General features: G+C 36.4%; 1 protein-coding gene across 1 annotated transcript; it reads right to left on the bottom strand.

Annotated features, from left to right (window-relative positions):
* Positions 1 to 1,898: 1,898 nt before the first annotated feature.
* On the bottom strand, positions 1,899 to 21,113 carry LOC128512458 (transient receptor potential cation channel subfamily V member 1-like). Its single transcript, XM_053485743.1, has 16 exons — positions 20,993 to 21,113; positions 13,965 to 14,178; positions 12,196 to 12,347; positions 11,913 to 12,059; positions 9,727 to 9,864; positions 9,298 to 9,587; positions 8,808 to 8,984; positions 8,435 to 8,590; positions 8,141 to 8,236; positions 7,989 to 8,059; positions 7,064 to 7,229; positions 4,999 to 5,065; positions 4,606 to 4,901; positions 4,032 to 4,150; positions 2,154 to 2,254; positions 1,899 to 1,996 (listed from the first exon to the last, which is right to left on the bottom strand). The coding sequence occupies exons 2-16, from the start codon at positions 14,132 to 14,134 to the stop codon at positions 1,911 to 1,913; spliced, it is 2,232 nt and encodes a 743-aa protein (XP_053341718.1). The 5' UTR covers positions 14,135 to 14,178; positions 20,993 to 21,113; the 3' UTR covers positions 1,899 to 1,910.
* Positions 21,114 to 25,620: the final 4,507 nt, after the last annotated feature.

The raw sequence follows: 25,620 nt of genomic DNA, 5'->3' as shown, positions 1-25,620 counted from the left end.
TCAAAACTATTTTAGAAAGTAAACAACAGCTTATATATGGGCAAATGTATCTCATATCTCTTATTACGAGATCATCTTAAATCGACTACAGCTGGTCCGAAATTCTGCTGCTTGACTCTTAACTTCTACAAGTAAAAGAGAACATGTCTTTCCAGTCCTGGCTTTCATTCATGGTCATTTCAAAATTCTTTTGGTCACGTTTAAATGTTGACACGGCCTTGCCCGCCCTACCTCTCAGACCTGCTTCAGCCCTAAGCCTCACCCCGGTCTCTCAGATTATTAGATGCATTTCTGCTGAGTCCCCAAAACCAAATGCAGGCTCAGAGGTGATCAGCGTTCTACGTGACAGCACCCAAATTTTGGAATGACCTAACCTTGACTATTTGTCCGGCCACATCACTGAGGGTGTTCAAATCTCGTCTAAAAACCCATATGTTTTTTCTTCGGCATTTAAACCAACATGGGATGTTAATAGTATATGTTGTGTTTGGATAAGAGATGTGTGTGATGTGATTTTATGTATGTATTTTTATATTATTTTATTATTTATGTAAAGCACTTTGGGGCATTCCTTGTTGTTAAAATACTGTACTGTATTTAATTTACATTTGAATGTAGTCAATTAGAAGGCAATGTTCAGGCGATAAACAAACATGAACCAGGTAAGACAGGATCAAAGGCAGGAATCCAGGAACAGGATCAAAACTATAATAACTAAGCAGGATAATGAACTAATCAAAACTGATGCTATACTGTATGTACTGTAAGTTGTGCAATGATTACGTAGTAGGTTGACATTTAATGCTCTGAATGGTTTAAACCAAGGTTGTTCTCTAAGATCATTAAGCAAAGCAGTAATGTCCAATCACAGGACAGGTCTTATATTAATACCGAGCATAACTTGCAGCTCTGTGTTGGTGGAAGATGCCTTGCACCTCCGAGGTTCGAGTTCGATCCCAGGCCAGGTTTGATGTGTGCATGCATGGAGTGTGCATGTTCCCGTGCTTGGTGGGTTTCCTCTGGGTACTCCGGTTTCCTCCCACAGTCCAAAGACATGCAGATTAGGCGTTAACGAATTGCGTGTGTAAAAAAAGTGTGTAAGTGAGTGTGTGTGTGCCCTGTGATGGATTGGCACCCTGACCAGGATCTCTTGCCTAAAGTTTCCTATTTCCCAAATCATGCCACATCGCATCCCAGAAATATAATTTTAGACTTAAGATAGCATGATAAACATTTGCATAAGATCCAAGTGTTAATGAAAACCCTCCTCACTGAATGTATATTCTGTACAGCAATGTCTTGTACTATACTGACCTAGAGTCTGAAGTCTAAAATGTGTTCATATAGGGCTTTTTGGTGTGTGAATAGTCTGAGACTGAACACTTGTGTATGCACATAAATGAAACCTTTTTTATCTGCTTGCATCTTTATTAAAAAAAAAAATCACAATCCACCTTTTCCTTAATCTTACATAGCAGCAGGGTATGTTACACCGTTAATTCTCCTTAGGGTTAGGGTTAGAGTTAGTCTGCTCTCAGACTACAATACACAATTCTTGACATGTTAAAAAAAACAAGCAAATCATATCACAATAATTTAGCTATCATAACATTAGTTGAGTAATATTTGGTTTACTTTTTTTCTGTGAGTTTTGGAATAGCAGTCATGTTGTACAGAAAGGAAGAGACAATTGTTAACCTGGAAAACTGGGTATCATTGGAAAGCAAAAAGAACACTACAAAGGAAAAAATATATAAATAGGCAGATTCCCAGAAAGTTGTGCAAATGCACGCTCTCCCCCGAAGCCTACTTTATTTCATGACCAGCCCAGACAATTGTAGAGCAACTAGACCAACTGTAGATGTACACAAGAAAAATCAAATGCATGATTTTTTTAAATTAAAGTCCCATTACACTTGGCTGGAGGCCAGGGGTTCTGTCTCCGGCCCTTCCTTGGATGTATGCCGTATGAATCTATGTCGACTGGCATCAGGCTCTGAAAAGAGTGAGACATATCATAAGCATCAATGTCTATTACTTATACGTCCCTGTTTAAAGCCTAAGACCTGAATCTCTTACCATACAAATAGGTACCTAATCTTGGTCACTGCGTGTACAGTAATTGCACCACAAATAAAATAAATCCTGAATACCTGTGTCAGGTTCAGTTTGCAGGACTGTTTGGTAATTTCCAGGATCCTCACTGATGATGCAAAGGTTGCGGTTCCAATTTTCCCAGTCCACATCTTGCACCCTGCAAAAAGCAGATGAACATTGGATTCGTCAGGGTGTATTTTGAAATTTAGATAATTAGGAATCGGCCTCGAGAGGCAGCACATGCATCCAAGTGCTGTCCTGTTAACATAGGAAAGCAGAAGCAAACAAAAATAAATGGTTCTCTGGGTTGTACCTGGATTCTGTGTAATCGAAGCTAAAGGTGATTGAATAAAATGTTAATATATAGGGTGGGTAAAAATGAACTAGGCAACATGTAATGGTTATAGAACTTGAGTCATGATGAAAAACAGTCTTCTAAATAGACAATAGCTACAGGACAATAGTGAACGATGCAGGAATAAGTGGTAGCCGTTGCCTAGATTTTTAAAAATTCCTATGTACAATTTGTTTTTAAAAATTTGTATTGGAAATATGGACTTTATTAAGAATTTTTAATGCCTTGTTACTTTTCACTTACCATAAATAAATGGAAGTCACTAGTCAGATCAGTATTTTATAAGTAATTAAATTGAGTGAAAATATAAGTGAGAATGTATTTTAATATGGTCTTATGGTACATGTAAACAACATTTGCATGTTTCTAACAGTTTCCATTCTTATGGTGGAACTGTTGTAAATCTCTTAGATACAGAAATTGTAAAGCATTGTAAAGTAAAGTATGCAACGATATTCTACCCAACTCTGCTACCAACTTAGATAGTCAGGTGTCCACAAACTTCTGGCCACAATGTGTAAGCTGATTGGCCCATTTGCTGTTTTTTCCAACGGCAAAGGAGGACTGCTTTTTAGTAATATTTGTGCTCTTCTGTTAAAATGTGAGGTTCCTACTCAAAATGTGTCAAGTTATACAATTATTGATATGATATTGATTTATTTTTTTCACACTTGTGGGTAGAAGGTACAACTTTATTGTACCATAGTACAGGTACTGTAATGAAATGCAGTTTAGCATATACCAGAAGTGCAAATAGTACAGCCTTTTGCAGAATATCAGTCTGTCCCTAATGTTTTTTTTTTTTCTGGAGATAGGGGACTTCTTTGCTGCACTTCATTCCAGTGCCATGCCAACAGTAAAGCATCCTAAGACCATTCATGGGTTGTTTCTCAGCCAAGGGAGCGGACTCAATCACAATTTTGCCTAAGAATACAGCCATAAATAAAGAATGGTACAAAAACATCCTTCAAGAGCACCTTCTCCCAACCATCCAAGAACAGTTTGGTGATGAGCAATGCCTTTTTCAGCATGATGGAGCACCTTGCCATAAGGCAAAAGTGATAATTAAGAGGCTCACAGAACAAAACATCGAAATTTTGGGCCCATGGCCACGAAACTCCCCAGACCTTAATCGCATTGACAACTTGTGGTCAATTCTCCAGATGCCGGTGGGTAAACAAAAACAAATGCTGACAAACTCCAAGCATTAATTATGCAAGAATGGGCTGCCATCAGTCAGAAGTTGATGCCAGGGCGAATTGCAGAGGTCTTGAAAAAAAAAGTATAAATATTGACTGTTTGCATGAACTTAACGTAATTGTCAATAAAAGCCTTTAACACTTATGAAATGCTTGTAAATTATACTTCAGTATCCCATAGTAACATCTGGCAAAAAGATGTTGCACAGACTAAGATTTCATTCTATCACCTTTGGCTTTGATTACACAGAATCCAGGTACAACCCAGAGTACAATCTTTTTTTTTTTTTTTTGCTTTAGCCTTCCTATGTTAAAAGGAGAGCACTTGGAGCCCCCACCATCCCATTTTAAAAACTTCTGTGGTTCATCATGTCCTTGACCTGAAACACCAGCGGCAGTCCTCATCTTTTTTTTTGCCCAGGTCCTTTTTAACTCCTGAGCGCAACCTTGCCTTCATAAACCAAGCAAATCTCTCTATATCCAAGATGGTGATGGCACGCTGGGAAAACAGAAAAAGATGTTTACTGTTACACGGAAATTCGGTGTATTGTCACCAAGGTCTAAATGCTTTAAATGCATATCATATTAGTTGTCAATGGGACCCCATTCAAATTTATGTTCACTACAGAGATATTAAAGGAAACCAGTGTTAAAGGAAATTCAGTGACCATAAAACGTATAAAACCCCTTAAATAAAAAAAAATATTTAATAGATACAGTCAGATCTATGAATTATGTAACACAGATAAGGTTACACCACCACATGGATTTGAAATGAATCATTTAAGATAGGAGTGAAGTCAAGACTTTTAGCTTTAATTCCAAGGGTTTTTACAGAAGTATGGCATTAACCATTCAGGAATTAAATTACAGCCATTTTCAGACATACACAACACACACATGGACCTGGCTGTATTATGAGACACTATGAGGCTGTATCATAAGGCACTATACCTGTAGCTTCCAAATGCTGGCGCTCTCATCAGACATGTCATCCACAGTCTTGCTCATCAGAGCAATTAACATGTTGAACAGCAAAATGTACGTGAGCACAAGGTACAATATGAGCAGCACATAAAATACATCTTTGTACTCATAATCTTCTGTAAACTCCAAGTCGCCCATGCCTATAGTGAATTTAAACAGCTCCAGAGTGGTGAGAGTGATGCTTTTATAGGTTTTTGTCTCATTTTGATTGCCCGTGTTTGAGGAACTTCCATTGTCAGGATCCTTGAGTAGAATCACCACAGCTGGTTAGGGAGCACAAAAAGAATAATAAAGCGTTAGGGACTTGAGGGACTAGAATGTCCTCATGTACAGTAAAGATGATGATTTCGTAAAGAGTACCTGCTGAAAATCCAATGAGGAAAACCAAGTAGACGTAGAGGAAGCGGAAGATGTCAGAAAGGAAAATCTAGTAAACAGAATGGGAACAATAACCTTATAACCCAATGAGGTAATAGGCAAACAGCTTGTACTATCAGATAAGCATCACTTGGAGGAAGATCACGAACAATGAATATTTTTTATCATTGTTGATTTATGCCTCTGTAAGAGCGTATCTAAGAGTATGTCATAACATCATGTGGAGTGAAGTCTTTAGGTTTGCACATACTGTCCTCTAGGGGCAGTGCGACAGACCAGAACCAGACCAGAATACACAGTAAGGGAAAAAACAGTAGTGGTGGAAAGTTTGGATCATTTTAGTGACTCGGTTCTTCGAATCTCGTTCATCAAAATGAATGAATCTTTTTTAAAATCCTTCGTAGTTAATTTTTTAACGTCTACATATACACATTGTGGCTATAGTTTCAGTAATGAAAATATTACAATGCAGCTAAGGACATATTATGATTAACAAAATAAGCAGCTCACCTCTCTTATCTTCTGGTCCGAATCATCTGTTCTTTTGTCATGTGATCCTCATAGATGCAGAATGCACCTCTATGTATCTTAAATGAACCCTTGATGGAACTTGGAAGTTTCAGTGTAGTAAATATTTGGACTGTAATGGCCTCTGGTGTCTTAAAACTGTATCCTTAAATAAGGTCTGTCAATATTAGCGCAGTAACACATGCGATTATTCTATTAATCTATCTTTTTAATGTGTGCCTTTTTTTTTAAGACAGATTTAGTTTGACCCTAATGGTTTACCATAATTGTAACGCGATTACCCCATCGTACAGTATGTTATAATGGTATGTGTGCTAAACGGCAAGTTTCATTATAAAAACCTTCTAGATGGAAGTTTAGACAAAACCAAAGCTGTGTGCTTGAACGACATTTTAAGGGAACGATTTTTACAAGAATAGATTAAATGTAAGACACTTTAAAAGGCTGTGATAGTGATGTAGTTGGCAGAAGTTACTTTAATTGCACTTACTGGAGACCACTGGACATCAGTAAGTAACCATAACACTGCACTCATTCACTCTGCACTTGTTAAAACATGTGCAATCCAATTGCGTTAGCCAAGTTAAAAAGGAGATAAGAAATGTCTTGGAGTATTGGATGTTTTTTTTATTGGTTTCTTTACCACTATAGGGACAGACAGTGCTCACAATATCATTTCTGCTCGCAAGGAGTTTACCATCCAAAAATATTAATTTACCATTTGTTGAATGTAAAATTGTCAAATATAAAACTGTATAATCTGTTTCCTCTAACCAGTTTGTCATGCATTTCTTTATTCCAGCAATGCACGTGTTTAAGTAAATCAAAATATTTTAAAATTTGAGTATATATATATAGTCTTATAATATATTATATTAGTTGAAAACAGTCTATGACTGTGATCAACTAGATTACATTTTTTTAACTACCTAAAAGCTAAGTTTACGGACACCACATGCACTTTTCCAGGCAAATTACAATAATATACAGTATGTACAAAATACAGTATACCCCTCATGAAACCACCAAAGCAACAAGGAAGATTATTTACTTCATATAGCACAAGAGTCTTTTTTTAACGATTTATAAGAGCAGGCGTAGCTCTGCTGGGCTCTTAAGCAAGGCTCTTAACTCTCAACTTTTTGGTTGTATACAGTAGATAGATGAATACATATCTAGTATATGATATACATATCATATATGTAGTTCTGGATAATGGTGCCTGCCAAATGCTTCAAGTGTAATGTATAAGGAAAATGGCAAGTATATTCTAAGCCAAAAGTCAAACTGTAAGTAGCCACCTTAAAATTTTAATGACTTTCGCATTTAAGTGCCAACCAATGTTTGTGTGGCATTTTAATAATACTGTATAATAAAAGTTGCATTCATGTAAATTTTCTCTAAGGTGTGCTTATATCAAGACTGAGTTGAGCAGTGTTTTAAAAAGTCCAACTTATATTGTTCTTTATATATATATTTTTGCAATAATAATAATAATAATAATAATAATGGTAGTTACCCTCTGAATCATGATGTTGTAGATCCCCATGTGTCGACTCCCTCTGGAGAAGTAGAGCAGATTAACCCAGCACAGAGCCACACTAAACACCAGAAAGGTAAGATATTCCTTCTTCCCAGCGAAATACAGCACCGCACAGACTATAAACAACACAGCCTGTAATAGACTACAGCACCAGAAAACACAAAAACGTTGAATGATATTTTACCTCATTTTACCACAGCATGGATGAATTCTTTAATCTGATTGGTCCAAAGCTGCTGAATGGTTTTCTAAAGTAGCACAAGCTTCAAGGTAAAGCACATATATTATTTTAATATGTTTGTTCCAATGGTTTATTGCTTCTACATTAACGGCTAACTGGAGACAATTCTTGATAAAACTGTCAAGTAAGGATAAAGGGACGCATTGCTTTTCCTGGCCAAAACTGTCAAAATAGCTCCTTTCTAGGCCATAGTGTTCCTGAGATATGGTCATTCTTTAGGTTGGATGTTTTAATATAGGTTTCTTAGAAGTGCATAGGGGAATTCTTATTCCTCAGAAAGTTAATAACATGCCATTTCATGTACAACCTGCATTAAATGTCAAATGTTTTGGGCAAATAATAATAGTAGGTATAGGTATTAGCAGTCAGTGTACCAACTAATTCACAGGGGCAATTCACAGCATGTTGTATGCTCCACATTATTTAAGTCCAATCAACAGAATAACAATGTATAAAACGATGTTCTTTAACAAAGAAATATATAACACTTGATAAGATGATATGACAAAGTGGGTTTTTGTATTTATGTATTTTTTTAAGAGTTTGATGAAACAACACTTTATACCTGACAAAATGTAATAATGTAACTGATAACAGAAACAGATAACAGATAATACTGATAATAATAGATATACTTTACATTAAAGATCAAACACTCACAAAAGGAGGTCACAGTATCCATCTATCAACAGCGTTTGCAGACCTGGCCGCTTTTTATATAAATCCACCACCTACAGGAGGAAATAAGTCATTGTTAGACTTTTAATTCATTTCCAATTAATGTTATTTTTTTTAAAGTAAATGATACACACCGCAATACATATGAAGTAGAATGATCCAGTTACCATAACGATTTGACCTAAAAGCAACAGGGAACCAAGGCCACCCTTCCTGATCGGAAACGGGGGCTAGATTGACAAATAGAATGATTAATTAATACACAGAAAGGATTTGTTTGTTTAAATGATATTTTGCATGCATGGTAGTAATATCTGGGGGGAAAACATTATTTTTGGGGTGGGTGAAAAAAATAAACTCCACAGGTGAGAAGTGTATAGTAACATAACAAACATCCAAATCTTCTACAGCTGTATACATGAACTTACTGTACCGTCTTGACGGTGATATGAAACAGCTGTGAAGAAGGTAAGATATATGGTATAAGCAATAAACTTAAAGAGGAATATCCATTTGGCAAATCTGTCCCATTTGTCTTCCAGGAGTTTGCTAAGCAGCTCAATTTGGAGCATCTCAAGACGATTCTGGGGGGAAAAAAACACTGCATTGGCATGTGCATGCTTTTAACATGTAATCTAACTGTAATTAAACTGCATATAAGGCTATGTCATTCCTAAGCAAAATATCAGACAATAAGGAGGAATGCATATGCAACAGAAATTGCATGTTCTGCATTTTGATAAAATCTATAGAAGCATTTTGGCTCATTATTTGAATTTCCACAGAGTGTGTTTCTCTTACAGGAATCTCTGGGCCATAAATGATTATCTCTAGAACAGATTTTGGGTCACAGGTGTCAATAGAGTTCAGGTCGTACAATGCACCAGACACTGGGCCATATCCCCACTCTGTGAACCTTCGGGACAGGTGCCTGCACTCTTCCTCCTGGAACTCACGATTCAGAATGTGTTCAAGCAGCTGGAAGGAAAAACAAAACATTCTCTTTTAGCATATTTTTTAAAACCCATGCAAAGCACTGTGAGTTTTTTAACATCAATGCACACTCACTATGTACTTTATTAGAAACACCTGTATGCTGTGTGCAACTATATATTCAGCCAGTCATGTTGCAGTAGCACAAATGATAAACTTGTACAGATAAAAGACCAAAGCCTTCTTTAATATTTATAGATAATGTAGATAACCATCCAGTCTTTATATTTACGCTGAGATGCTTAATCACATTGCTTATCATTTAGCATTAACAGCAGCTTTTAGGTCACATTCTTACCCTAATCTTTCCTAGTTTCGCAGCCAGCTTGATGGGAGTAAGTCCCTGACTGTTCTCAATGTCCTCCAGTTTCTTTGGACTGGAATTCTTAACAGCATCTTTGGTTAGAATGTAGTCGTACATGGAAATGACAAATTTTGTATTTTCAGCACTATTGTCTGCAACCATGACAAGAGCATGGAGAACCGTGTTGCCCAGAGTGTCTGTACGCTTCACATCTGCTTTTTCCATCAGCAGATCCACTATGTCTTTCTGATTAGTGCACGCAGCCAGAGAAAGCGGTAACTCACCTGTGGAAAAGGTTTGGGCAGAAAAACTAAAAAACTGTGGTTTTACATATGATCTATGATTTTTTTACTTAACATTTCTATAACAGAACAGGTTGTTTATCTCAACAACAAAAATACATCATGTTCATTATAGACTTACCAAAGTAGAAACAATTTTCGCCTACTGGTTGGAAGAATGTACCACAGGCCTGTGCATGGACGTTAGCCCCTTTCTGAATAAGCAGGTTAACCAAGGCCTTGTTTCTCCTCTCGATGGCTATGTGAAGAGCTGTCTGTCCTGCACCAGTCAAAAAAAAAGGTGGGTACCTACTGCACAATAGCTCCCTGGAAAGTTTAGATCTTATATTTTCTTATTCTAACATAAAGCTTTTTAAAAAATTGGTCTCCGTAAAACCTGAATAGTTTGACAGCAAATCAAGATAAATACCATTTTTAAAATCATCATTCACAGAAACACATAAGTGCATGTGTTTGCATTGTGTACAAGAGAAATTGGATACATGTTTTGTGTGATGGAAGCTGTTGCGTTTAGTTTCTCTCATTATGTCTGCTATGCCTCATTCTTATGATCTTTAAGTATAGCGATAATTTTGTGCACCAAAACTTAACGCTTTTTTCCTTGTTTCATTTCCCTTCTGCTACAAAAAACGAAACATGAGTTTACTATACAGTTTTTTGTCATTACAACTCAAACCCAGCATTTTTATACCAAACTGCATAGGTGCATTGCCACAAAAACACCTGTAGGCTAGCGATAGCGAAAAAAGGGTGATGGAGTTACAGCATTTTGCAAAATCATACAAAATCATATTGATTCTACCAAAACAATTTGACACAATTTTGACATTTTTAAAAAACTATTTTATTTTATTTTATTTAAAAAGAACAAAATATTTTCTAACAATTTGTTGCTTCTTTTTCATTCTTTTTTAGAAATGCCAAAATGGAGAGGTCTTAATTTTCAGCCAAACCATTCAAATGGAGTAAAAGAACTCAATGGGATGTTATAGATGGCTGACTTCAACCTTTTCAAAAGCTTTTTAAATAATTTGTTAAGACAGGTGTGTGTTGGGTTTACCCTATATTACATTGCCTAGCTAAAGTTGTTGCAACTTAATAGGAAGCAAAGAAGGTTATGCTAACCTTTTTGGCATGTTGCTAGCGTTATGCTAACTATATTAGCATTTCGCTTATAAAATGATTGGTATGTTGCTAGCATTATGTTTAGTATATTTGTATGTTGCTGGCAACATCAATAAAATGTGGGTAACATAATTAGCATGTTGCTAGCATCACTCCACTGGCTAAGGCAAGCACCACTCACAATTTCTTCAGAAAATGTACCTTTCGAGTTATTATTATTATTTGTTGCTGCACATTATTATACATTTTATTTATAAGTGCCTTTCAAGCAACCAAGGATACTTTACATGGAGCATTTAATATAATAGTACACAATTAAGATCCGCAAGATTAAAATTTTACTAAATTAAATAAGATGAGTAATCGATTAGACAATGAGTCAATCAGTGATCGATATGTGAAAGTCAAATCACTAATATAAGTAAGAAAATAAATAAATTATTTAAATATGAATAAGTAAAACAGACACTAAAGTTGATATGCTGATTTAAAAAGATGAGTCTTGGCAGCTGCTTTAAACTCATTGTGTCAGATGTTAAGAGGGGCAATTCATTCCAGAGCCTTGACACCATCCTAGAGAATGCCAACACCAAACACCATTGTTTTAAGATTAAAGCCTAAGACTGGTAAAAGGCCAGCCAGGGAGCAGGAGCATATGGTGTAATTACTTCAGTCAGGTACACTAAAGCAATGCTACATAAAGATTAAAAAATCTATAGAAGAATTTTAAAATAAGCCCAATAAGATAGCAGATTAACAAAGGTGTGATCCTCTCTGATGTTTTAGATAATAGTTGTCTAGCAACATTCCAACAAAAGCAACAAAAAGAAGGGTTGTAGTACATAAATCCGGTGACAGGGATTTTTTTATATATCGCTTTTTATCTACACCTTAATCAGGTAATTTAGCCTATACTGTAGGTGCACTATGTAGGCATACAATAACTGACTGCATTCTAATTGTTGCTATGTTTGTAGAGGGGAAAAAATCTACCATAATAATACTACCCGAAGCAGATTTTATTAAGGTTGTAAAACTTTCTTAAGTAATATAAAAGTAATAAGTAATATGGTAATATATTACTTATAACAATATATTGTTTAATAATCTTATACCCTTATGGTAACATCTCAAATGTGGTAATAAAGGTTCATAAATTAATAAAGGTTCCAATATTCACACCTTTATAGCAGTCATCTGTGCGTGCTGTGTTCACTAACTCAAGAAGATTATTATTTCTCTCTGCAATGCTCAGCAAGCGCTCCACTATTTCTCCATTTTTCAGGTTTAGCAGGGCCTTCATCAGGACTGTCTTTCCTTTGTGACAATCTTAAGGACACAAGACATAATACTGTAATGCTTTTGCAATTGTAGTCATGTATTATGCATAAATACACACATTGATGAGCTGTCATGTAGGTTCTGTGTGCAGATATGTGGGGTTTTTTTTGCGCAAAGTTCTTACAATCCATGCTTGTCAGTGTCTTGTTATATTTTCGCAGATACTCCTCCAGGCCCTCCAGTCGTGAGACGTCACCACTGGACACAGCATCAGCAATCCTCTCAAAGTCGAACCGTTCTTGCTGATTGGGTTCATGTTTTTTTCCTTGTATTTCGCTGCAGAAGGAACAAACATAAATCCTTAATGCACGGTTTACATGTATTATGATGTATTGCTGACCCACAGCGTTCCTGATTTTACAATTGTACATTTTATTGGAAACTAGGAACTGATGGCTTAGTGGTCGGATTTTTTTGTCTGCCATGCAAAAGGCTCAAGTTGGAAACCCACCCAATACACAAACCCCAGCTAAAATGGGAGGGTTGTGTCAGGAAAGGCATCGGCGTAAAACCTGTGCCATTGACACTTGCGTATCTTTATTGAAAGCTTAGTAATTACACATTTTGAGTCACATTTGTGAACAAAATTATTATTATTGTGCGTTTCATGAATATGAAATGCTAAGAGTAAAATTTTGCATGTCAAACGTTGTTATTTGCCACTTATCTGCAATATTAGCTATAATGTCAATACTACAACATCTTTTACTCCAACACCTCTAGCCTGCTGCAGGAAAGACACTATGTCAAGGTAGTGACAATTTCAGCATGAGATCCAGTACAATAGACCTTTAAATATTTGTAAAACATAAAAATCAGTTCAACTAAGTTTTTACTCTAATACAATTTTTACAGTAACATTTACAGTATGTTACTCTTCTAAAAAGCAGACTATTAGGTGGGGTTACATTATTATTAACAGTTAACAATGAAAATTGTGTCCCTACTGCCACAACATGTCCTTGGCACAGCAGTGGTTAATCTTAATGAGTATTTTATTTTTTAATCGCATGATCATTTTATCACTTAGAGATAATTTATTTAATGAAAATTGCAATGTCTGTCATTAAAAGCAATTTATTTGACCTATTTTGTGATTGTGAAAACAATTGATATTCAGGGTTACTGTGAAAATGTTCCATGGTGTGGAGAAAAAAATCTAAAATATGTTTCATATGTTCTATTAGTATTTACACAAAGCTTGATAAAAATTAATAAAGTTTTAAGTTTAATAAAAAAAATGAGAAGGTAAAATGTATTAAATGAGCATTATTGTAATGTTGCAGTAAGGGCATTTTGTTAAAATAACTGATGAAAAACTATTAAAAAAACATGTTCTAATATAAAATCTGTTTATATTACAGACATTGGGTTTAAAATGAAAATATATTGTGGCTGATATATTGGCATATAAATTTGGCATAGTCAAAAGTGGCCATAGTTGCAGAAAAAGCCAAACACACAAAGACTATAAACTTTATATAAAACTCAAAAATAATTACAAACGTTTTGGCCTTCACACATACACAAAGGACAACGAGTGCTATGAAGTGATATAGTACCTGAGCAGCATGCATTACAAGTTTCCACCTTGCAATACAATTATGAAAACAAGGCAAGAACATTTTATGGCCAAAGGTTTATGGACACCTTTGCCAACTCATATCCAGAGCGACTTACAAAAAAGCCTATGTGCTTTTTGAACACCCCATAATTGTGTAAAAAAAAAAAAAAAAAAAAAAAAGAAACATCCTGTATATATAAAGAATATACACATAGCCATATAAAAAGTATAAATATTAAACAAGGATAATCTTTGTTATTTAAATGGTAAAATAGACGAAACTACTACAGGTACTAAAGGGTTTTAATAAACACAGGCCTTTTACTCACTCAGAGAATCCAGCCCTTATTCTGATTTGGGGACGGACCTCACCAACATCCTCATGGAGGTGAGTGTCCATTAGTGGTTTGTCATTTTTAGCTGCTTGACGTTGTCTCTTTTTGTCCTCTTTCTTCTCCTCAGCCGTCCTGTCATCTATCTCCAAAGAAAACTTTTCCATATTTTTCAGTGTATTCCTTGTTGTTCCTTTACAGTGTCACAGTTCTGTGTAAAATAGGACATTTAAACCATTAGAAACATTATTAATTCAAATAATACATTCTTGGTCATATTTGTTTCTATTTTCTGTGATTGTCTTCACAATATTAAGGAGAGTTGTATATCATACAACTTACAGCAACTTACATTTTAGTACAAAAATGTACATATCCCCCAAAAATAAGACATTTAATCCCAAATGTTAACTAATTTTATCTTACCATGCATTTTTTTTAAGATAAGATAAGATATACTCTTATTCATCCCACAATAGGGAAATTTCAACGTGCAAACAAAGTAGTGACAGTTCCGTGCATAAAGACCAAAAAAGAAAATTAGACATAATCAAAAATAAATTATGTTTTGGCATCTTTATGAGATCATTTTAAGCAGTTGTTTGGTAGCAAATTAATTTCAGCTTTAATTTACAATATCAGAATTTCAGCAGATTTAAAGTTTACATACAACAAGGTGAAATCCCAAATGAATCACTTTTAGGAGCTTCCGATTGGTCAATTGGTAAATAGTCATAATTGGGAGAATACCTGTGTCTTTAAAAGTCTACCTTTAGTGACCCTGTCTTTTTGCCCTAAATAACATGAGACAATTAGAGCACACAAGCCAATATCTCAACAAAAAAAAAGCAGCTACTGGGACAATTTTCAAACTGAAGACGGCCCATTGTTCAGAAGCGAACTCAAGGAACAACTCAAGGCATCATATCTGGAAATTCTAGCCGGACAGTGATCCCAATTGTATCCTTAAAGTTGTAATAAAACGTTGTAAAGACATCTACATGAATGTATTATAGTGGCAATCACGAAGCCTTGACCTGATTCTAAAAAAAATATGTGAACTGAACAGAGAAATGACCAGTTGTCTCAAAAAGTATTGGGAGAAGCTTGTGAAGGGCAAAAATTTACAAGTTAAGCAATTACATGGTAAAATTGGGTTTTGTTCTGGACTGTAAACCCAAAGAATTGGCAAAACTCGAAAAATTTTAGGTAATCAATTTTTTGAGTAATGATGTTTTCAATTTTAAATAAACAGAGCCATCAGTTTTTGAGTATGTAGTACTTATTTATATTAATCATTCTGTATTTGCATTAATGAGTAGCCTAACACATACTATTTAAAAGTCATTATAATTTTTTGTTGTTGGTGCAAATCAAAGAAATTGTTGTTGGTCTTTCGCCTGTTCCGGTCCACATATAAGCTTGGCACAGGTTTTACACCAGATGCCATTCATGAAGCTGCCCTCCCATTTTATCTGGGCTTGGGACAGGCACCTTATCCTGTGGCTGAGAATCGAACCCGGGCCTTTCATGTGGCAGGCGAAACACCTACAGTACCAGTGAACCACCAGTTAAATCTAAAAGTACATAATCTATAAATATTAATACTAAAACTAATAGGAATTCAAGATTTATATTTAAGACCCGAAAACCGGAGTTGTAAACCTTACAATTTCAAGAACTTAACACTTTATGCTAGTAATGTAGTCGGTTCAAATTAAAGATTGATATTTGCCAATTACAAGATATCTTGCTTTCTAACCTCCTGAACAGTAGGTAGCAAAAAGTGGAGCTTACGTTTTCTCCCCTGCACGTCTAAACACATTCTATTCATAACTCTAGAGAGCACCAAACTGTCGACAATCAGATGACATAAATCAAAAACATCAACATGAACACATGAACATTAGGCTGAAAGATTTTAAGTTGGTGGAACTTTAAGGAGACAGACTGTGGCTTAAAATATCAAAGTTGTTCAGCTATCCTGAAAAGTGTAATTTCTACAAACTCATAAACACCAAAGCGTTCTAAATACTCATCAAGGTGAACTAATTGTAATTATTTAAGTTAACAGTACTCAATATGTTAATTACTTTGAGCATTTACAGTGTGGCTGTACATGGTTGTCATAATATTTTGTGATTCGCGAAGTTATTTTGTTGTTCTCTGGAGAGAAAAAAACTGGGCGCAAATCTGTCTTAGATAAAGAGTTGCTGTGAGAAATTGGATCAATGAGAAGATTCTTGTTCTTGCCTGGTTTCATATTGGTGTATAACATTATAATGGTCTTTTACTATTTACACAGCATTATAGGGAACTATATATAATATATAGATATACTACCATACTACCACTCAAAAATTTGTGATCAGATTTATTTTCTACATTCTGGAATAGTTTTCTTGCAAGGACAGTATTGTCAAGTGCATTTGCAAAACCCATCAAGCAGCATTATATATACTGTATATAAATATATTTTTCTTCCATCTGTTGTCAAGTGACAGGTTTAGAAATAATCAAAAGCTTAATTTATAAAAAATTGTATCAAATGTGGGAGAAAAAAAAGGTCAGAAAACAGGCTATGGTCGGGCGATGTGCAAACTACACTTGTATATCGTAAGTATGATGTAGATTATATGAATGTGATTATATTTATCAGGCCACATACATATGGTGTGTATTTCCTACATATATTTTTCTTTTAAATGACTGTGGTACTCAGCCGGGCCTGATGTTTAACCTTCTTCCCACTTGTTTTCCAACTTAAGCTAATTCTTTAACTCGGGCACTAATCCAAACCTCATATATTGCCTTTGCAATTTAAGCGTTTATTGTACCCTTACAGTCACCAGATCAAAACATGCTAACTAACAGGCCAAAAAGGAGAAGCAAGTTAGCACCCTACATAAATAAACATAAGCTAATCTTAACTTAAGCTAATCATAACTTTAATCATAGAGGCACCAATTAAATAGTAAATATTACCACTGTATCACTTGAAACAAACAGACTCTCCTCTGTCTCTTTTGTATATATAGTACAGTATATATACAGTATACAGTATATTTAGCTAAAATCTAAATGTCCATGTGTAGGGATGACTCAGCGATTAGTTTTGAACTAGTGATTGAGAAGCTCCAAGTTTGCCTCATGATTGAAGGCTTTCTTTTCACCCTATATACATCTGACTTTAGATATAACTCAGAGTCATGCCACCTGCAGAAGTTCTCTGACGACTTTGTGGTTGTTAGGTGTGTAAAGGAGGGTGACACCTCTGAGTACCAGTCTGTAGTGGATGACTTCGTTTCCTGGTGTGAGCGTAATCACCTACAACTGAACATCAGGAAAACAAAAGAGGAGGTTGTAGACTTTAGGAGAAGCAAGACCCCTGTGACTCATATATCTGTAAAGGGGGAGATAGTGGACATGGTCTCTGAATACAAATATCTGGGAGTCCATCTGGACAACAAACTTGACTGATCACCCAACACAACGGCGCTCTACAAGAAAGGACAGAGTCGGTTGTACTTTCTTCGAAGGCTCAGGTCTTTTAACTTCTGTAACACCATTCTGCGGATGTTCTATGGAACCGTTGTGGCGAGTGTCATTTTTTACGCTGTGGTCTGTTGGGGTGGTAACATTAAGGTGTCTGATGAAAACAAACTGGACAAGTCAATTAAAAAGGCCGGATCGGTGCTAGGCATGGAGCTTGACTCTGTGGATGTAGTAGCGAAAAAGAGGATTCTATCCAAAGTACAATCCATTTTGAACAATCCTTCCCACCCGCTATACAGTGTCTTCGCTGAACAAAGGAGCAGTTTCAGCCGGAGACTGATTACTATCAAGTGTTCCACAGAGCGCCACAGGAGATCCTTTCTCCCAACGGCCATAAAAGTTTACAACTCTTCCCTGTAACTCATACACACATGTATGTGGATTTTTCACTAACTGTTACACAACAGGACATTATCACTTACCATATTAATAATATTGATTACTGCCTACTTCCCAATAAAATATGTAATACAAGATTACATATAATAATACAATATTACATAAATATACTAGATTACTGTGCAATACTTACAAGTGGCCTTGAGTCATATTCTGATGGCACTTACTGTTTTAGGAACTTTTTTTTTAAAGATTATTATTATTATTATTATTATTATTTATTACCTTTATTCTTTATTACCTTTTCTTAGTTAACAACTGTGAGCACCTGTAACCGAGCATAAGCAATTTCCCTCTGGGATTATTAAAGTTATTTGAATCTTTAATCTTTAATCTCACAACTTTTACCATTTTCTTTTTAGGTTTTAAATTATAGTGATATTACGCCTGTGCTGTTTATTGTGGTGTTCTAATACCTACATCTATGAAAAATCATGTACACAATTAAATGAATTTAATTTAACATTTTTAGCATTTAAAAGAAAACTATGTGAATTAAATGATTATAATAAGTACATGGCTTGTGTATACGTGATATATACAGTGGCTTGCAAAAGTATTCGGCCCCCTTGAACTTTTCCACATTTTGTCACATTACAGCCACAAACATGAATCCATTTCATTGGAATTCCACGTGAAAGACCAACACAAAGTGGTGTACACATGAGAAGTGGGATGAAAATCATACATGATTCCAATCATTTTTTACAAATAAATAACTGCAAAGTGGGGTGTGTGTAATTATTTAGCCCCCTTTGGTCTGAGTGCAGTCAGTTGCCCATAGACATTGCCTTATGAGTGCTAATGACTAAATAGAGTGCACCTGTGTGTAATCTAATGTCAGTACAAATACAGCTGCTCTGTGACGGCCTCAGAGGTTGTCTAAGAGAATATTTTGAGCCATGAAGTCCAAAGAACACACCAGACAGGTCAGGGATAAAGTTATTGAGAAATTTAAAGCAGGCTTAGGCTACAAAAAGATTTCCAAAGCCTTAAACATCCCATGGAGCAGTGTTCAAGCGATCATTTAGAAATGGAAGGAGTATGGCACAACTGTAAACCTACCAAGAAAAGGCTGTCCACCTAAACTCATAGGCCGAACAAGGAGAGCGCTGATCAGAAATGCAGCCAAGAGGCCCATGGTGACTCTGGACGAGCTGCAGAGATCTACAGCTCAGGTGCGGGAATCTGTCCATAGGACAACTATAAGTCGTGCACTGCACAAAGTTGGCCTTTATGGAAGAGTGGCAAGAAGAAAGCCATTGTTAACAGAAAACCATAAGAAGTCCTGTTTGCAGTTTGCCACAAGCCATGTGGGGGACACAGCAAACATGAGGAAGAAGGTGCTCTGGTCAGATGAGACCAAAATGGAACGTTTTGGCCAAAATACAAAACGCTATGTGTGGTGGAAAACTAACACTGCACATCACTCTGAACACACCATCCTCACTGTCAAATATGGTGGTGGCAGCATCATGCTCTGGGGGTGCTTCTCTTCAGCAGGGACAGGGAAGCTGGTCAGAGTTGATGGGAAGATGGATGGAGCCAAATACAGGGCAATCTTGGAAGAAAACCTCTTGGAGTCTGCAAAAGACTTGAGACTGGGGTGGAGGTTCACCTTCCATCAGGACAACGACCCTAAACATAAAGCCAGGGCAACAATGAAATGGTTTAAAACAAAACATATCCATGTGTTAGAATGGCCCAGTCAAAGTCTAGATCTAAATCCAATCGAGAAACTGTGGCAAGATCTGAAAACTGCTGTTCACAAACGCTGTCCATCTAATCTGACTGAGCTGGAGCTGTTTTGCAAAGAAGAATGGGCAAGGATTTCAGTCTCTAGATGTGCATTTAAAAGACATAACCTAAAAGACTGACAGCTGTAATTGCAGCAAAAGGTGATTCTACAAAGTATTGACTCAGGGGGCTGAATAATTACGCACTCCCCACTTTGCAGTTATTTATTTGTAAAAAAAAATGTTTGGAATCATGTATGATTTTCGTTCCACTTTTCACGTGTACACCACTTTGTGTTGGTCTTTCACATGGACTTCCAATAAAATTGATTCATGTTTGTGGCTGTACGTAATGTGACAAATGTGGAAAAGTTCAAGGGGGCCGAATACTTTTGCAAGCCACTGTATACAGGTCATATACTAATCAGGGCAGATACTTAGCAAAGCAAATGAAAAAAAGAGAAGTAGGAGTGGTTTTTGAGGCTCAACCCAAAAACTCTAACAGTTCCTTACCACAGTAGCTGTCTACGTTATATTAAAACAAAAGTGTGTACTGTAGCATCTCAAATATATTTATATCATATAAATAAGGAAATGTAATGTGTATTAGTGAAATGTTGCTGCCAAAACAGCTTCAGAGCACCAGCAGCAACGTTCTGTCAGAAGATATTTCCTCTGTGGGTTTTTCATGATAGCGGTCGAGAGGTCGAGATCTTAAACGACACTTAACTCCTCAAGTTTGTAACTGCATGATAATAAAAACCACCGGCCAAATTATTATCTACCATGAGCATGCAACATATTCACTAGTGGAAAGAAAGGAAAGCACAGAGCATGAACCGACTAGATCACAGTTTGCTCTAGCTGTCACTGGGGTGTGGTTGTTGTTCGATAAAAAAAAAAAAAAAAAAAAAAAATTGGTTAGATTGTTTAAAAGAAGATCTTGATACATATATTATACATAATTCAACTGCAGTGATACTGTATAACAACATGTGTATTGACATGCTCTGCTTTAATTTAATGACATTCTGGTAACATTGTTCAAAAACGTATCTTTTCAAGGTTGTTAATTTAAAGCTGGGATTGTATTTACATTGAAGATGAAAGAAAAACATAATATTTGTGTATTTTAACCATTTAGCTACATTACATTACTATCCTGTTGACTTACATTTATAAGCATTGTTTTCATTTTTAGCAGTCCATAATTAACCAAATTTGCCTTCTGTTGTTTTCGAAGCATTCATGACACAAAATTGAAGACATTCAAAGAATTCAAATAGTATAACACATGAAAGTATGACATTAGTCATATAAGAAACTGGTACATACCAATCACGCACTAAAATATCCTAATTTAATTCGTTCCCCAACTATTTGCACCTTTTATTATATTACAGCATCGTTTTCTGAAGTAGAGCTGTTTTCCATGTGCTAAACATGATAAAGTAGCACAAGGAGGAAGTGAACAAGTGTTTAAGTAGCAAGAGAGACAGGAAAGGGGGAGAGACTGTTTATGTCAGGTGATAAAGTAGTGGTTAGTATTTATTTACTTTTTGATTAATTTAATATTCCGTAATATATGAGGATTGGATTAGCTCCTTAGTTATGCACTTGGTTTTGGCTCAAGAAGGAAAAATCTTAAATAATCTAGCAAGTTTGCAGGATATCTTTCTCTACTGTAGGTATCACTAAATTGTCGACAATGCACTGATGCATTGCAAGAGAGAGAGAGAGAGAGAGAGAGAGAGAGCAGGAGGTTAATATGGCGAATCTGGATCGAGTAAACACAATCATGATTAATCATAAATCATTTTCTAATTTAGTTAAAACCATGCTACATATTTAATTTCCTTGACCTGGTTCCATCTTAACATGTTAAGTTTTTTTTTTTTTTTCATTTTCAGTTACAATACCCGAACACACGGGATGTGGTTTGTTCTCTTGCATGAAGTAATACACTTCTGTACACTTACTGTATACTTACCCCCACTCTCTAACACACACACACACACACACACAGCTATGTAGATCCAACACTTGCATCATGTGATATCTGGATGAAGAACATAAAAAAATGAAAAGCTAAGCAGTAGTGAAAACAGTGTGGTGGAAACAATAAACAAATTTGATGTAACACATATACACTATATTGCCAAAGGTATTCGCTTAAGTATATAACTTGAGTAAAATCTAATTCTTAATCCATAGCGTTTAATATGATCTTTGCCCACCCTTTGCATCTAGAAATTCAACTCTTCTGGGAAGACTTTCCACAAGGTTTAGGAGTGTGTTTATGGGAAACACAGTCAGACACCGATGTTGGACGAGAAGATCTGGCTCGCAGTCTCCACTCTAATTCATCCCAAAGGTGTTCTATCGAGTTGAGGTCAGGACTTTGTGCAGGGAGTCAAGTTCTTCCACAATAACATTGCTTTGTGCACTGGTTCGCAGTCAAGTGTTGAAATTGTCCAAAATGTTAAAGTATGCTAAAGCATTAAGAGTTCTTTTTATTGACAATAAGGAGCATGAAAAACAACCCCACATCATAATCCCCCCACCACTAAACTTTACCCTTGGCACAATCACAATACAATACCCTTGGAAGTCAGACAAGGACCATTCTCCTGACAACCACCAAACTCGGACTCATCCATCGGGTTGCCAGACAGAGAAGTGTGATTCGTCACTCCAGAGAACACGTCTCTAGAGTCCAATGGCGGCATGCTTTACACCACTGCACCGATTCCTTGCATTGCACTTTTTTTTATATAAGGCTTAGATGCAGCTGCTTGGCCATGACAACCCATTCCATAAACTCTCTAGGCATTGTTCTTAGACTAATCTGAAGGCCACATGAAGTTTGGAGGCCTGTTGCTCTCAACTCTGCAGAAAGTTGGCGATGCACTATGCATCTCAGCATCCGCTGACCCTGCTCTGTGATTTTACGTGGCCTACCACATTATGGCTAAGTTGCTGTCGTTCCCAATATCTTCTATTCTGTTTTAATACCACTAACATTTGACTGTGTTGTGAAGAAATTTCACCACTGGACTACTGGCATCCTATCACGGTACCACGCTGAAATTCACTGAGCTCCTGAGAGCGACCCATTCTTTCACAAATGTTTGTCAAAACGGTCTGCATGCCTAGGCGCTTGATTTTATACACCTGTAACCATGGAAGTGATGGAACACTTGAATTCAATGATATAGCAAAACAGTACACAGATTTTCTTGCATCATTAACTGAAAAACAGAAGCTCTGGCTTGATTAAATAAATAGCTCGATAAAGGAAGTAATCACTTGCAAGTATTATGTTAAGGAAATGAGCAAGGTGTATTATATGACATTAAGTGTTTCATTATCCGAAACATCATAGCCAGTATTTAGTCAAGTCATGTCAAGTGGTTGTTATTGGCATTTCAAGAATGTACAGCTTTCCCATGGTGTTACGTAAAATAACACAAAAGAACACCAAACTACACATAAGTAAATTAGTTATTAGTCTAATTTTACATAAACCTGAACAACCATGAACTGTTTAGCTCTATAATAATATCATAGACTCATTGGCCACTTTATTAGGTACACCTTGAAAGTACTGGTTTGGACCGACCCATTTTTGTCTTCAGAACTGCTTTAATTCTTCATGGCATGGATTCAGCAATGCGCTGGAAATATCCCTTAGAAATTTTGGTCCATGACATGACAGCATCATGTAGTTGCTGCAGATTTATTATTGCAATTCCATGATGCGAATCTGTTTTGCCAAATTCGAACCCTACCATTCGAATGTCGCAGCAATAATCAAGACTTGTTAAACCAGGCAACATTTTTCCAATCTTATATTGTTATATTTTTTGAGGGCACATACATATACACTCACACACTCATTTTTCTTTATGTTACAGAGCCTCATGATCTGATCTGCAGCACGTACGCAGCAGATGTGGCTTGACCTATCGCATGAACTAATACACATCTCTACACTTATATGCACACACAGGCGCGCACACACAGCTCAGTTTATCACTCGCATCATGTGATATCCAGATAAAGAAAATTCACAAATGAAACACTTTAAGCATTGCTGAAAACAGTGCAGTGGAAACAATACAAAAATTTCATGTCACACAAACGTATTTCATATTTCTTATTTCATTCCGTAATTTATTTCTTATTGATAATCTTTTTTACTAATGTCACGGGGTGGTCATATAAGCATTTCACTGCACTGTTCGGAGTCATTAAAGGGGCCTGGGTGTAAAAAAATTGAATTTAAATAATAAAAACGTGATGAAGGGGAAAATACAGGACATGGTGCAAAAAAAAACTGGAGGAAAAATAAATTCTTAAAACGGGACATGGGACCCGAGTCAAGTTTTGCGAGATCTCGCAAAACTTGGCTCTTCCATGTGCAGCATTCCCTGGGACCATGGTGTCATATAAAACAATGCAGAACTACACCAAACTACACATACAGAGCCTTGCAAAAGTATTCGTACACCTTGAACTTTTCCACATTTTGCCACCTTACAACCACAAACGTAAATGTATTTTTTGGGGGGTTTATGTGACCAACACAAAGTGGCACCTAATTGTGAAGTGGAAGGAAAATGATAAATGGTTTTCAAAACTTTTTACAAATAAATATCTGAAAGGTGTGAACAGTGTATTTGTGCTCATTCATCCTGAGTCAATACTTTGTAAAACCACCTTTCACTGTGATTACAGCTGCAAGACTTTTGGTGTGTCTTTTGGTTTCTATCAGCTTTGCACATCTAGAGAGTGCAATTTTTGCCCATTCATTTTTGAAAAGTCTTGCCACAGATTCTCAATTGGATTTAGGTCTGGACTTTGACTGGGTCATACCACATGAATATGCTTTGATCTAAACCATTCCATTGTAGCTCTGGCTGTATATTTAGGATCGTTGTCCTGCAGGGAACTGAACCTCCACCCCAGTCTCAAGTCTTTTGCAGACTCTAATCCAGCTTCCCATCAACTTGACCAGTTTCCTTTTCCCTGCTGAAGAATAGCATCGACACAACATGATGCTGCCACCATCATGTTTCACAGTGTGGATGGTGTGTTTAGGGTAATGTGCAGTGTTAGTTGCATTAAGACCAAGAAGTTCAATTTAGGTCTCATCTGACCCGAGCACCTTCTTTCACATGTTTGCTTCTGTATGTCCCCCACATGGCTTGACGCAAAACGCAAAATGGGACTTTCTTTCACCAATGGCTTTTTTCTTGGTACTCTTTATTCCATAAGGGTGTCCTTCAGAGTTACCTTGGGCCTCTGGGCTGCTTCTATGCTTAATGCTCTCCTTGTCAGTTTAGGTGGATGTCTTGGTAGGTTTGCAGTTGTGCCATACTCTTTTCATTTTAAGATGAGGGATTAAACAGGCTCCATGAGATGTTTAAAGCTTGGGAGAATTTTTTTTTTATAACCTAACCCTACTTTAAACTTCTCCCCAACTTTATCCCTGACCAGTCTGGTGTGTTTCTTGGGCTTCATGATGCTGTCTGCTCATTAATGTTTCCTAACAAACCTCTGAAGGCTTCGCAGAACAGCTGTATTTATACTGAGATTAAATTACACACAGATGGACTCCATTAACTAATTAGGTGATTTCTGAAAGCATTTGGTTCCACACTTTTCAGACTTGAGTGTGCAGCCTGTATTGAGGGTCTCCTCGAGGTGAACACAAGGAATCTGGTGCTAAAGAAGAATTTATTTCGTGCCCCAGGATAAGAGTTAGGAGCAGCTGATCATAGTCAGCCCCTTGCTAGCAAGCCTCATGTTCATGTAGAAGCTGTGTTTTTTTTTTTGATGTGTTGTTGTTTGTTGCATTATTTCTGCACCCTAACTGTCTAACTGCATTTTCTTACCACAGGCTGATATAATGTGATAATAACCCACCAGCACAGATGTGTACTGTGATATATCCAACG

The sequence above is a fragment of the Clarias gariepinus genome, chromosome 24 (genome assembly GCF_024256425.1).
Source record: "Clarias gariepinus isolate MV-2021 ecotype Netherlands chromosome 24, CGAR_prim_01v2, whole genome shotgun sequence".
NCBI lineage: Eukaryota > Metazoa > Chordata > Actinopteri > Siluriformes > Clariidae > Clarias > Clarias gariepinus.
This window is presented reverse-complemented; position numbering and strand designations above follow the sequence as displayed.